This window comes from Prionailurus viverrinus, chromosome A3 (assembly GCF_022837055.1).
Source record: "Prionailurus viverrinus isolate Anna chromosome A3, UM_Priviv_1.0, whole genome shotgun sequence".
Classification (NCBI taxonomy): domain Eukaryota; kingdom Metazoa; phylum Chordata; class Mammalia; order Carnivora; family Felidae; genus Prionailurus; species Prionailurus viverrinus.
This window is the reverse complement of record NC_062563.1, coordinates 115,129,656-115,145,519: the sequence shown is the minus strand read 5'-3', so window position 1 is coordinate 115,145,519 and position 15,864 is coordinate 115,129,656. Positions and strand designations below refer to the sequence as shown.

The following is a 15,864-nucleotide window of genomic DNA, read 5'->3' as shown; positions in this document are numbered from 1 at the left end:
TTTTGTGCCATCTACAAAACACTTTAAAATCTACTTCCCACCTCTACCTCTGTTTGCCCCTTACAGTATAAAATCAATTCCATGTTTGCAGTTTCACAGGCCAAAACTTAAGAGTCATCCTTGACTCTTCTTCTACTCTGCTGGTCCTACCTTCGAAATATATCTGGAAGACACTGCTTCTCGCCACATCCACCACTAGCCCCCTGTCAAAGCCACTATGTCATCTCTTTCCTGTGCTATTATAATAAGCCTCCGAAACTGGACTCCCTGTTTCCACAAAACTAAACATCCATACAATAGCAAGAGTAATCCTTTTCAAATCTAAGTCAGGTCACGTCATTTCTCAAAATTTTTCACGACTTGCCATATCACTTAGAATAAAACATAAAGTTTTCATAACAGCCTACAAAGCCTCCTTACAATGTAGCCCCTGGTGCCTGTCTCATCCACTACTGTTCCCTTTGTACATGCCACTCCAACTACACCTTCCTCCGTGCTTTTCCTCAAAATATGCTAAGCATATCCTGCTCCAGAGCCTTTGCACTCACTGTTCCTCAACCGGAAAACCCTTTCCCTGGATATCTGCATAACTTCTCTCTCGCATTATTTAGGCTCAAGTGTTAGTTACCTTATTGGGGAGACCTTTCCTTACTATTCTATATAAACTAGCACCTCCAAACTCATATTGTCACACTCTTGATCCTCTGATCAGCTTTATTATTCTTAGCACCCATTAGCATCTGATACAGAATATACAGGCATTTTATTGTGCTTTGCTGTATTGCGCTTCACAGATACTGCTTTTTTTTTTTTTTTAAGCAAACTATAAAGTCTGTGGCAACCCTGCATCAAGCAAGTTGATCGGCACCATTTTTGCAACAACATTTGCTCACTTCATGACTCTGTGTCACATTTTGGTAATTCTTGCAATCCAAGCTTTTTTATTGTTATTACAAGGTTATCTGTGATCAGTGATTATAACTCACTGAATGGTAAACATTTTTTAGTAGTATTTTTTTCTTTTTTTTTTTAAGTTTATTTATTTATTTTGAGGGGGGGGGGCAGGGAGGGAGGGCAGAGAGAGAGAAAGGCAGAATCCCAAGCAGGCTCTGCACTGCGAGCATAGAGCCCAATGTGGGGCTCAAACTCACAAACCATGAGATCATGACCTGAGCCAAAATCAAGAGTTGGATGCTTAACTGACTGAGCCACCCAGGCGCCCCTAGAATGTTTTCTAGTTAAGGTATATACACTGTTTTCTTAGACATAATGCTATTGTACACTCAAAAGAATACAGTGTAAACATAACTTTTATATGCACCGGGAAACAAATAAATTCATTGGTCTCATTTTATTGCGATATTCGTTTAATTGCAGTGATCTGGAACCAAACCCACAATATCTCTGATGTATGCATGTAATTATTTATTGTCTGCTTTTCCCAAGTACTCAAAGGTAAGCACCATGAAAGTAGTAATGTGAATTTATTCATAATGCAACTCTAGGAGGGTAGTCGAAAATGGCAGCACAGGAAGATCCTGAACTCACTTCCCACGGACACACCAAATCTACAGCTACATATGGAACAATTCCCTCTGAAAAAGATCTGAAAACTAACTGAATAGTTCCTTCACAACAAATGGTAAAAGGGCCACATTAAGATGGGGAGGAGAGACAGGACAGTCTCATCAAAACCCGACCCCTAGCATAGGGACCCACAATCAGGAGGACTCTCACAAATCCAGAGTTTCTCCCTGAGAACTGAAGGGTTTGTGCCCCACATTAGGTACCCCAATCCTTGGGAAGCGTAACAGTGAGACAAACCCCAAAAACATCGGGCTTTGAAAAACAACAGGGCTCATATCCAGGAGACCCTGAAGGGCTGTAGAAACTGAGATACTTCTCTTATGGGCTCACATGCAGACTCAGTAGCTCTGGAAATTGGCACAGAAACAGCAGTTTGCAAAGTGCCTAGACTGTAGGGAAGAAGATTCACTGGCTAATCTTAAAGTGTCTACCAGAGGGGCAGGAGTCTGTTGGAACTCTCTCCAAAAACAGAGGCACAAGGCCATTTTTGTACTCTCTCTCTACCTTGATAGCACCAGCAGGGTGACCCAGCATCGTGCTTTCCTATGGCCCTGTAAAAAGCTGATGTGTACACATCAGCCATGCACTCTCCCGTGGCCTTGCTAAAGCCGGCAGGCACACGCAGTCTACACAGGGGACACTCCTTGATCGATCACCTGCTTCCTGTGGCCAAGGCGGCTTGCGTTTCTGGGTCCATTGGGCTATAACAATTGGAAAGACAGTTCTGGACAGGCTACCTCCAGAGCACCAAGCAGACAACAGTCTGAAACATATCCTAGTCTTTCTGTGAAACAAGCCTATTTACTTGTCCCAGAGGTTCAGCCTGAGGGGCAGCATTCACGTTGGCCACACAACCAGAGGCTACGGAGGTGCTTTCAAGGAAAGTAGGCCAGCGGACACCATCTTCACACTCTCCTTAAGTCTCACTACAGTTCCCCAGTACCTCCCAGAAAGGAGCGTGTACACTCATCTGAAGCCCTGATTTTTGCCACTGTCACCCAGGGAACACCTTTAGGTCACCTGGTCTGGAGGCCAACAGGGTTTACAGTCTCCAGGACTATGTATGCATACTTTAAAAGCTGCTGCCTGAGGGTCTGGCTTCTAATCAGACTGAAACTAAGGGCTGAGTGAGATCTTTCAGAACACTGACAAGTCGTGGCACACTCTCAACAACTGGGACTTATCAAGAATAAATCAGGCTGCTCAGACATTCACAAAAGTTTCAGAGACAGCCAAGAGCTAGGGTAAGGTTGAAAGATAAGGTTCATCTCTTACACAAGGCCACTCTTTCAAGACTGGGAGAGAGGGGTACTGCACCTCATGCATAGAAACAAACACAGAGAGTCAAGCAAATTAAGGAAATAGAGGAATATGCCCCAAACAAAAGATTAAGATAAAATCTCTCCAAAAATCTTAACGAAACAAAAAACAGCACTAAGAACACCTGGCATTTAGCCAGGTACATATTTGTTTAAGTTATTAGTTTAAGTTATGCTAAAAGTTTATAAAGATTAACTGATTTAATCATCAAAAACCCGGGGCGCCTGGGTGGCGCAGTCGGTTAAGCGTCCGACTTCAACCAGGTCACGATCTCACAGTCCGGGAGTTCGAGCCCCGAGTCAGGCTCTGGGCTGATGGCTCAGAGCCTGGAGCCAGTTTCCGATTCTGTGTCTCCCTCTCTCTCTGCCCCTCCCCCGTTCATGCTCTGTCTCTCTCTGTCCCAAAAATAAATAAACGTTGAAAAAAAAATCATCAAAAACCCTATGGAGGTACTATTAATATTTCAATTTTACCAATGAGACAAAGGCACAAGAGATTTAGTAACTTGTATGTCACATTCCTTGTAAGTGGTACAGTCAGCCTCCTATATCTATTAAATGAGATCAAGTTAGATCATACAAATGGAGCATTTAACAAAATGTTTGGCACATTAAATACCTAGTATTTATGGAGTACTTATTACATGTGCCAGACATTAATGTAGACTCTTTATGTGTATTTACTGATTTCTCATATTGTTTAATAAGTAGATGCTATATTATTATTTTCACTATTTTTTATTTATCGGGGCACCAAACCTAATGCAACAGAAGTTATAGAAAAGACACTGCTGTGAAAGAAATGGGAGAAACACTAACCTTTACTCTTCTCAGGAAACAGTTAACATGTGCTTAAAAAAATGTGTTTTGAAAGTTACACTGGAAACCAAATCAAAATGAACTGAATTCCTATCACATACAGACACTCTGTTAACTGTTTATTTGTTAGCTTGTAGTTCCAAAAAGCCTTCTGAGATTCAAAGACAAAATAGTCACAGATTTTCTGTCAATAAAAAAAAAAAACAAAAAACAAAAAAACAAAAAAACCCTCCCACAGGTTTGTTTGCTACTCCATACTGCATGATATTCTGTTTAACGCACCTTTTTTAATATAAGGAAAAAGTTGGCTGAATAAAAGTAGATCTTTTTAATATTTAAAACCGAGATTACTCATTTACACCAATCTGAAATCACCAAGTTTATGTAATGCAAATAACCCTCAGCTTTAAGTCAGTTTTATTACCAAAAATAAACTTTAAAATTACTGCACCTGAGAAAATAGCTAATTCCTTTATCCTTGAGTTAAAGTGGAAGCCAAAGGAATCATGAAAATGGCTAAATATAATTTCTTCAGCTCAACATAGCATTTATTTTTTAATTTTTTAAAAATTTAGTTCAATTTGTAGTTACTCATTCTATATTAATAATTAACATATGAAACATGTAAAGATGTCTTTAAGGTAAAGAACCTTAAAACTTACGGTGCAATAATGGCTCTAGCAGGTCTTTTTGTAGACTGTACTTGTGAGAGCCAACCTTCTAGCTGTGCGTTCAGCTGCGGTCCTATAAAAAGAGAAAGAGGGAAACTGGAGTCAGCAGAGAAATGTACTATATATAACTATATGTGACACAAAGCCCTCACTGAACCTATTTAGGACTAAAATAGCTTAATGGGCAGTGGGATCATTAGCTTGGATGATAATGTTTGAAAGTTAACCAACTACTAAGCAAGCCATAGATAAGATCATGTACTGATTAAACAATATTTGCTTTTATCCATTTACTTATTTATATCCGTCTTCATTCCAGAACTATTCAATCTACAATTTGAGGCACTGTTTAAACAAAACAAGAAACAAAAGACTGTTGGCAAATGAAAAGAAAATACCCAAGTGATTGTTTTCAGAGTGCCAAAACTTGGTTAAGTCACTAAAATCACATCCATGGAGTGATCACTCCCACACCTAATACCTTTCCCTCCTATCCATTCCAGCCCCTACTCCGCTGACCACATTAATAACCGATGACTATGCCATGTCAAAAATCTCAATTTCAGTTGCCTGGGTGACTCAGTTGATTGAGCATCCAACTCTTGATTTCAGCTCAGGTCATGATCTCATGGTTTGTAAGTTCAAGCCCCATGGCAGGCTCTGCACTGTCAGTGAGAAGCCTGCATGGGACTCTCTCTCTCTCCCTGTCTCTCTGCCCCTCCCCCATCTGTACTCATGCTCTCTCTCACTCTCTCTCTCTCTCTCTCTCAAAAATAAGCATTTAAAAAAATTTTTAAGTAAAAAACAAAATAAAATACATTTTTTAAAAATCTCAATTTCAGGGTGCCTGGGTGGTTCAGTTGGTTAAGCGTCCAACTTTGGCTCAGGTCATGATCTCGTGGTTCATGAGTTTGAGCCCCGCATGGGGCTCTGTGCTGACAACTCAGAGCCTGGAGCTTGCTTCAGCTTCTGTGTCTCCCTTCCTCTCTCTCTCTCTCTCTCTCTCTCTCTCTCTCTCCTCTCTCTCTCTCTCTCCCTCTGCCCCTCCCCTGCTCATACTCTGTGTATGTCTCTCTCTCAAAAATTTAAAAAAAAATTTTTTTTATTAAAAAATCTCAATTTCAAACATCCCACTCTCCTCACATCCTATCTTTCCAGTTCACTTCTAGAAATCTGTTCGTTCCCAACAGATATGGAGTTACTTTTCCCACTATCCTTCCTCTCCTTTCTTCTTCACCTCTTAACCCAGCCTGAGACTTGATGATCCATCACTACAATCATTTCCTTGCCTTTGCCTTCAGTCTTGTACCTCTCTTCCTCCATCACAGTAAAGTCATAGTTAAAACCATCTTTCCACTTGACACAGTACCTTCATCTATATAGCTGAATGAGATAACAAAGAAATACAACCAAATGAACTTTGAAATTATGCCCATAAACTTCAGCAGACCCTTAGGAAAGCTCAGAAAACATATTACATTAACTTAGAGAATTTGCTCTCTCAGCCTTAAGACAATCACTTCATAGAGCTTTCCATTTTATCTTGAACTCTCATCCCCCTCTCACTCCCAGATGATCATGCTTTTCAATTTGTCAAAGAAAATCAGAAGATGGCCAACCATCCTGGTTTACCCAGGACTTTCCCAGTTTTAGCAATGCAAGTTCTGCATCTTGGGAAACCTCTTAGTCTCAGGCAAACTTGGACATTAGTCACCCTAAATTCAGAAAAGAACTCCTTCCCCTTTCGACCACTTATTCTGCTTTCTCTCCTGTGTCAACAAATGGTCCTTACTCCTATCAAAAGCCAACAAATTACTTCTGCACTGGGTACCATTGTTTTTCTTCTCAAGGACGCTGCTCTTTTGTAACTATCCCAGTCTTCCTACACTAACTTGGTCCCTTTTTACTAGATCATTACCATTAACATGCAAATATATAAAATAAGCGGACTGATTTCCCCCCAACTACCACTCATTTCTCTGGCCCCCTTTTTCTCTTTTTTTTAAGCTTTTGATCATAACATATTTAAACATTACAAGAGAATCTAGATAATAATAAAACAAACACCCATGTAACCACTGTCCAAATATAACATTCTTATTTGCTTAAGATCTTCCTTTATTAAAAAATAAAATATTACAGACACAGCAGAAAAAATTGCTGAGCCCATTATATATTTCCCTCCTTAGAGGTAACTACTTCCTGATTTTGGTGTTTTTCATTGCATTACAGTTTTACTAATATATATACCTATAAAACTATGCATTTCTCTGCACAGCTATTGTTCTACATGTTTTAAAATATTAAATAAATATATTGCGCATATTCTTTTATAATTTGAGTTAGTCACTCAACATTGTAAGTTATTCATGTTGATTTTGTAGCTCTAATTCACTCACTCTCAATACTGTTAGTATTGTGTGAACATACCAAAATTTACCTATTCATTCTCTTCACAGACATTTGGTTGTTTCCACAGCTTCACTGTTAATACTCAATGTTACAAGTCTCTTATAAACATGTATTAAGAGTTTCTCTGGGATTTAACTAGAAACAAAAGTACTGGATCATAGAGTAGGCACATCTTCAACTCTGCCAGAACGTTGCAAACTAAATTGCCCACTAAAGTGGCCAGATCAATTTACCCATCAGTGTAAGGGCATAAAAAATGAGAGCTTTAACTCTCCCTGTTAAAACTAAGGGAAGAGAGGGACACCTGGCTGGCTCAGTCAGTGGAACATGTGACTTTTGATCTCGGGGTCGTGAGTTGGAGCCCCACGTTAGGTGTGGAGCCTGCTTATAATATAATATAATATAATATGATATAATATAATATAATATATAATATATAATATAATATAATATAATATAATATAATATAATATAGTATAATACAATATAATACAATATAATACAATATAATACAATATAATACAATATAATACAATATGGGTCATCTGGTTAAGCATCCAACTCTTGCTTTCTGTTCAGGTCATGATATCACAGTGTATAAGTTAGAACCCCGCATCAGGCTCCACACTGTTAGTGTGGACCCTGCTTGGAATTCTCTCTCTTCCCTCTCTCTGCCCCTTCCCCACATTTGCATGCTCTCTCTCAAAACAAATAAATAAGCTTTAAAAATAAATTAACTACATAAAATCAAACAGGGAAGAGATACCCCACACATTTTTCTTAGAGCACTTTCTCTAGAAAGCTTGTAATTGTAAATTCTTTCTTTATCCCTTTGAAATATATGTATATGTAAATCATTTTAAAAGCTAAATAAACTTCTATCCCCTCCACGCACCCCAGCTGGGGCTCAGTCAGTAGATCATGAGACTTTTGACCTCAGGGTCATGAGTTCAAGCTCCATGTTGGATGTAGAACTTACTTTTTAAAAAATTAAATAAGTAAATAACTATGTAATGAAAAAACAAACAAATAAATAAATAAGCAAGATTCTAACCAGCACCCCAGGACTATCTTAAGGACCTAATAACCACTTCTTTGTAATGTTATTTGCACCAAAGGAGAGAGCACCCTCTTTCTGCCAGTTTCTGTGGGAAGACATGAGCACTACGTAGCCAGCCACCTACCTCCAAGTTGCAAAAGATTCAAGTTTATTTTTAGCCAATTAACAAATACATATGGTCACCCCAATTACCAAGAGATTTAGGATAAGCCACATGTGAGAAATGCTGCTATCAAGTTCTCTTACTTGAGCACTACTTACAATTTATCTTGACAGCATGTATGTAATGAGTTGTATCTGCTTGGCTATAGAAAAGCGTGAGCTCTCCTTAGATCTTTGCACTCTTTTAGCAGATTGCCTGTAATGTGCTTCACATTCTGGCTCAATGCTTACTCAAGAAAAAAAAAAATTTCTTTCTCTTCTACCTCTGAAGAGAGGTTTTTCTGAAATAGAGGCTTTGGCTTAAATTATATTTCTCCAACATCAGGAATGCTCAACAATTTGCATTTCTCTTCATCCTTACAAATATATGATACTGTCAAAATTTTTAACTTTTTGGCAAATTATGGGTATATAATAGTATCCCTTTATTAAATCTTATTTGTATTTCCCTGATATCCACTCAGACTAAACATCTACTGATTTGGATATCCCTCTGTATATATATTTAGGACTATACACATAAAAGAGTTTATAATGAACAGCCCCATTAGTAAAATACCAAAGTAGAAAAAAGTTCTGATTTCAGCAAATATTGTGGTTTGTTTTAAAATTTTAACTTTTTTAAAGTTTATTTATTTATTTTGAGAGAGTGAGAGCAAGTGGGGAAGAGACAGAGACAGGGGGAGAGAAAGAGAATCCCAAGCAGGCTCTGCACTATCAGTGCAGAGCCCAAAGCAGGACTTGAACTCACAAACCATGAGATCATGACCCGAGCCAAAGACACATGCTTAACCGACTGAGCCTCCCAGGCACCCCTAAAAACTTAAATTTAAGGACAATTACCCCAAAAAAATTATATTACATAATCTCATTAACTGAAGGAAAAATAGTTCAGATTTTCAAAGTAAATTTTTAGCTACCTAACAAATTTCATACTAACTTAAAAAATAGTGCTCTAAATATTTCCACATTATAGAAAGTTTATAAAACAGAAAATGAATAATGGATAAAAGCAAAGAACATATTATCTCCCAATTTAGGCACTCTACTGCCATCAACTTCACTGATTTTAAGCTCTAAATCAAGCTCTCTTAGCAGTCTTTTTATTAAAACACCAATTTCCTCAGAAGGATCCTAAGGTAAAAGCTAAACTCCAAGTTTCTTAACTATCTTTAAATAAGATAACTGAGCATATCTATTTATTACATATGGTTGCTTAATTGTTGATCTACAAAGTGTCAAGTAAAAAAATGAATTCTTCCAGAGAGGCTAACTGATACTTGGCCATAAGGTATCCTTACTTAATACAAGATGATGATGAACTATTGCTTTATTTTTCAAATACCACTGGATTTGAAGGCACACTAATGAGTAGGAAAATCAAAAGTACTATTAAATCCTAGTAAAACTATTTAATGGCTGTGTGATCTTGCCCTAAAAGGGATAAATGGGTATTTACTTCTTAGGATAAGATACTAAAAGTAGGCTCCCAAAGGATCGATGCTCAGGTATTTCCTTAGAAACAGACAATAAATAATGGGCTGTATTTACTATAATGTAACTTATTAACACTTCTGTTTTTATCCTTCTTGAGTTAAACAAGTTCACAAGCAAGTTTATTCTCATGGTGACAAAACTAAAGAGATACTACACACACACACACACACACACACACACACACACACACACGCACACACACACAAAACCAATCCTGCTCTTCCTATGCAACTGACACAATTCTAAGATATGTAATTGAGTAAGCCAAATTGGTTTTCTATACTTTTCTATCTGTTTGGCCTGCTGAAGAATAAGATATTTTTCTTTGCAAATAAAAACTTTCAGTGGTCTCCTACTCTGAACAAAACTCATGTGTTCTGTAAGCTCTTCTCTTTTTCTACTGAATAAATTAACACATCAGAGGGTTCGTTATGACCAATAATGTTCTAACGTCACAAATAACTTTGCCGTCATTTATTAATTGAATAAATATTTATGGAACACCTATTTATGTGCCAAGAAGTGAAATGGATGATGCAGTTACAGCATTAAAAGGACAGATGCGATGCCTGCCTCCATGGAGCCTCTGTCGGTGTCTTAAATCCAAAGAATGGCTCAAAGACAAAAACTTCAGACACCAGGACAATCTAGTAAAGGAGACACTTTTGGTTAAAAGAAGAGACTTCTAGAGTTGCTCAAAGTATCTCATATATATCAAGAATGACCAACTGCCACAATTTTTTTACCATTAATTTTTAAGTGGTACCTGCCCATTGACACAGTAAACTTAATTCCACAGGACTGGTTAAGGCAAAGTAACACGAGACAAAGCAGAAGCAAAAAATACAAATCCAAACACAAGTATGCTGTCAGATTTTGTTAGCAATCATTCTGTGAAACCTCTTCAAAGTAAAAAACTAATCTGTGATCAAAAATCTACAAATAATAAGAATTTATGCTAGACTTTTTATAACAGTGGCTGCTGGATCTCTGAGTTTCAAAGGCCAATAAATTTCAAAAAAAAAAAAAATGGGGGTAACCAACACACTAATTTTTATTTTAGCAAGAAAGGACACTTAAAACATATCAGCCATTTATCTACGATCACCATGACTTCATAAAATAAATAACACCAAAAAGTAAGATGAGTACAAAGTAAGATAATCTCAGTCCTTTAAACTGAATAAATTAACCACATTTCGTTGAATGTGTTAAAGAAAGAGAATCCCAGTGTTAAAGTGCATCATTTAAAATAGAGACTTTGGCTTAAATTATATTTCTCCAACATCAGCAAAGCTCAACAATTTGCATTTCTCTTCATCCTTACAAATATATGATACTGTCAAAATTTTTAACTTTTTAACTTAACCCAGTATTAAAGTGCATCAGTGTTAAAGTGCACCATTATGTACCACTAAGAAAGACAAAAATACTCCCAATTAGACTAGGACACATGGCGTCTCATCACTTAGAATTTATTTACTAAGAAAGTTTTTTAAAACTTACCGAGATATGAATTATCAGAAACATTCATGTTTATATTTTAAAAAGCAAAATAGGAGCACCTGGTGGCTCAGTCAGCTGGACATCAGACTCTTGATTTTGGCCTCCATGCAGTCAGTACAGAGCCCGAAGGGGGGGTCTAGATCTCACAAACCCATGAGATAATGACTTGAGCCAAAATCAAGAGTTGGTCACTCAACCCACTGAGCCACCCAAGCACCCCTCAAAATATTCTTAACGTCTTCAAATTCACAATCTGATATCTAAATTGCTTTTTAACTCACAGTCACTGGTAATCTTTGTTTTTCCATAAAATCATCCTCTGTACCATTTATGGAATTAGTGATGCAATATTTTTTTTTTATCTTTTTTTTTTTTTTAAGAGAGAGCAAGCATGAACAGGGGAAAGAAGCAGGGAGAGAGAGGGAGGGGGGAGGGAAGGAGGGGAAGAGAGAGGGAGAGAGAGAATGAATCTCAAGAAGGCTCCATGCTCAGCTCTGAGCCCGACATGGGGCTCGATCCCACAGCCCTTGAATCATGACCTGAGCCAAAATCAAGAGTCCAAAGCTCAACCAACTGAGCCACCCAGGTGCCTTAAAATATTTCTTGTAAAAGCGTTCTTCTATTGTCTCTGGGACTCGTGTCCAAAAAACTGACACAAACTGTCCAAGTTCCCATGCCATACATTTCTTGATCTTATGAAAAGTGTCACCAGAAAATGTAACTAATGAAAGGTTTCAGAAGACAACCCAGGAATGGTAATCTCTTCCACAAATGGTCCTTAAATGCTATGTTAACTAAAACATCAAGGGGTCACAGGTGTCCAGTCATAGAAGCAGAATGAATTCTTGAGTTCACATATATGTAGACAGTGGCAACTATTTCACAACCAACAATAATGTCAAGGTGCCATTGATTATAAAACATATCAATTTCAGAAATGTTAAAATGTGGGAATATATACATCTTAAAATTGATGAAATACAGTAGGCACTATAAAAACTACACTCACTACAATGTTCTGATTTTTTCCTTTTATCAGTGCAGAACAGCAAAAATTATATTCATCAAAGACCAACATTTGGGACCACTGCTTCTCACTACAATGAAAAGTGTTTTGAGAAGCCTTACCAACTATAATAATCTCATTTAATTTTAAGTAAACTTTCAGCAGTTCTCCCTAAATCCTTTCTCTCATTATTGATGCTGTATTGTAACCACATACCTAAAATTTATTGTTATGCTATTTACAAAACTTAGTATCTTATTTTTAGATACATCTAAAGAGATACTATTTGTTTTTATGTATCTATGACAGGACTAATCACATAGAAAATAATATGCTCTTGGGACCACAGGCATTGCCACACTGAATCTAACCTAAAACTATCCAGAGCATTACTATATCAACCCAAAAGAAACCTTTGCTGTGAAGAACAATGATTATTCTCTTTAATAAAAACCTTAAAGTTTAGGCCAAATCCAAATATCTTGGATTCCTTATTATCCACCAATTTATTTAAACATTTTAAGAATTTACTCACATTTTTAAAACTCTGTAATTCAGAATACAATTGCATTAGAGCAATTAATCATTCAAATAAATGTTTAGTGTGTACCAACCAACTCTTATATTTGGCCAACCGGAAATTATGTCCCACTCTTCTACCCACTCATATACAGTTTCTCACAATTTTCACAGTTAATACCAATTCCATTGGCATTTCATATCTAAAAAGGTTGCAAATTTGGAAGATAACAGTGTATTTCTCCCTCCAAGTCACACAGAAAACTGTCATCTGAAAATAGGTTTAGCAGTAATCTCTTTAACAGTCTATGAATTTGCGTTGTCTATTCCTACTCCCATTCTCCGTTTATAAACAAATTCCCTATCCCTAACAAATGAGGGCACTTAGGTGGCACGGTCAGTTGTGTATCCAACTCTTGATTTCAGCTCAAGTCATGATCTCACAGTTCATGGTATCAAAACCCACAGCGGGACCAGCGCTGACAGCACAGAGCCTGCTTGAGATTCTCTCACTCCCTCTCTCTACCCCTCCCACGCTCACACAGACGCTCTCACTCTTGCTCTCTCTCTCAAAATAAACTTAAAACAGGGGCGCCTGGGTGGCGCAGTCGGTTAAGCGTCCGACTTCAGCCAGGTTACGATCTCGCGGTCTGTGAGTTCGAGCCCCGCGTCGGGCTCTGGGCTGATGGCTCAGAGCCTGGAGCCTGTTTCCGATTCTGTGTCTCCCTCTCTCTCTGCCCCTCCCCCGTTCATGCTCTGTCTCTCTCTGTCCCAAAAATAAGTAAACATTGAAAAAAAAAGTTAAAAAAAAAAATAAACTTAAAACAAAATGTGACCCAAAATTGCATCCGTTCATAATTATGTATGACAATGCCTATTTCACCAAAACCTCACCATTCCCTTCAAAGTAATATTTTGAAAGATAAAGTAATTTAATTCATGCCCCCATTTGATAAAAATTAAAATCTAATGCCCTTATATTTGGCATTTCAAATTAAATTAAATATTCTATTTCTTTTTTTTTTTTTAATTTTTTTTTTCCACGTTTTTATTTTATTTTTGGGACAGAGAGAGACAGAGCATGAACGTGGGAGGGGCAGAGAGAGAGAGGGAGACACAGAATCGGAAACAGGCTCCAGGCTCTGAGCCATCAGCCCAGAGCCCGACGCAGGGCTCGAACTCACAGACGGCGAGATCGGGACCTGGCTGAAGTCGGATGCTCAACCGACTGCGCCACCCAGGCGCCCCAAATATTCTATTTCTTTAACCAAAGAAATGTTAGTTAACTTCTAAGCAAAATGTATTTGGACTTCTAAGATACTTATTTCTGCTTGGATGGTAGAACAGCAATGTGATTCTTGCCAGTCACAAGTTTCCCATTACCAATGTTCAGCAAACAACTACTATCTATAGGCCTTTACAGAAGACAAGTTCAATTCAAAATCAAGCGTATTATGCTGCATCATGCTGCTGTTTTAAATCACCATCCTGAAGATTTTGACATGCTCCTACCATTAAATTTTCTAACTAATGGGGTTTCTCCTTCAATAGTCAAAAAGTGGTCTACTGGGGCGCCTGGGTGGCGCAGTCGGTTAAGCGTCCGACTTCAGCCAGGTCACGATCTCGCGGTCCGTGAGTTCGAGCCCCGCGTCAGGCTCTGGGCTGATGGCTCAGAGCCTGGAGCCTGTTTCCGATTCTGTGTCTCCCTCTCTCTCTGCCCCTCCCCCGTTCATGCTTTGTCTCTCTCTGTCCCAAAAATAAATTAAAAATGTTGAAAAAAAAAAATTAAAAAAAAAAAAAAAAAAAAAAGTGGTCTACTGACCGGAATCATCTGATGTGTTTACCTAAGAAAGAGATCTCTAGGTCTTACCACAGAGCATCACAAAGCCATTATCATTGCAATCTCAGGGGATGAAGACATTTTTTTAAACAAGATTTTAACAAGCTCTCCAGGGGACTCCTATACACATTAAAATGTTAGGCCCACTGCCATACATGAGTTTATTTGCCCATGCTATATGAATGAATGTGGCAACAGGCTCTTGGAAGGTTTACAACTGAGATTTTTTCATTACCATAAAAAAAAAAAAATCACATAATCTTTAAATTAGCAAAATATAAATGGATGAACTTTTACCTCCAAACTACTTTAAAGCTGTAACTTTCATTGTTTCTTAAAATTTACAATAGTTTATTTTTAATGATGTTTTTAGCCTCCCATTAGGATCACTGCCTCTCCAGCTTTTGCTCTCAAATAACCTTGATGACAAAGTCAACTCAGATTCTTAGAAACTAGGTGATACACAAATTCAAATTCCCTCTTAAATCTTCTGTTTTAGTCCAAAAATTCATGACATTTATATTTGTGTTACCATAGTAATAGGAGTAACTATTTGTAATCTCAAAACTCCCATACTCCTATTTGCAATTTAAATGGAGGCTTCAAGAAGATATACCATGTTTATCCTCTAACACAGAGTCAGGTATTCTACTGAGGAAATATGAACCTGAATCATAAAAGGCAACCACCTAAAATGATAGAAATGCTTAAAATTGGGTCCATAATACTTAATGGGTATCTAACCAAGAATCATTTTCTTCCAATTGCAACTAGTGTGTTTTTCTTCCTTTTTCTAATGTTTCTTTGGGTTATAACCAGTCAGTTGATTGATACTAGTGAATCTGGATACTTTGATAGCAAATCCAAAAACATAATCTGTAGAAAAATAAAACAAGTCTGCCTTATTGGACAGAATCAGGACTAAGGTAACACTTCCCACACAAGGTAACACTTCCTTCACCAAAAAAAAAAAGAAAAGAAAAGAAAAGAAAAGAAAAGAAAAGAAAGAAAGAAAGAAAGAAAGAAAAAAGAAAAAGGAAAAAGTTTAAAAGGAAAAGTCAGAATTTTCACTTTTCACATATTTCCACCCCAAAACCGATTTATAGACATGACCACATTCTCACCTTATTCTGTGTAATACAGATCTTCTTCTCTAAGAGCTTTCACTTACAGACTTTAACCAGAAAAAGTAGATCGGGCCCAGTGGACTACATCAAATGAAACGTGTAATATGACTGCCTATTTGTGAACTGATAGAACAATAGATCTGAAACAATCTAAGCGTCCACCAAAAAAACCCAACCAAACAAAAGAAATGCCTGATTAAATAAATTATAGTGAATCCATGAAGTAGAAGACTAAACAAATGTTAACCAGTGATGCAAATTTTTATGAACCCCTATGGGAGATGTCTTAATTCAGAAGAAAAAGAAAAGCACTGTACAGAACAGAAGGTATAATATGTT

General features: G+C 37.4%; 1 protein-coding gene across 2 annotated transcripts in view; it reads right to left on the bottom strand.

The window, feature by feature from the left end:
- MEMO1 (mediator of cell motility 1) overlaps positions 1-15,864 on the bottom strand; it is a 136,891-nt gene that overhangs the window by 72,258 nt on the left and 48,769 nt on the right. For both annotated transcript variants that reach the window (XM_047851478.1, XM_047851477.1), the window contains one exon: positions 4,388-4,469. In XM_047851478.1, the coding sequence (XP_047707434.1) occupies positions 4,388-4,469 (82 nt within the window). The remainder of the gene's footprint in view (positions 1-4,387; positions 4,470-15,864) is intronic.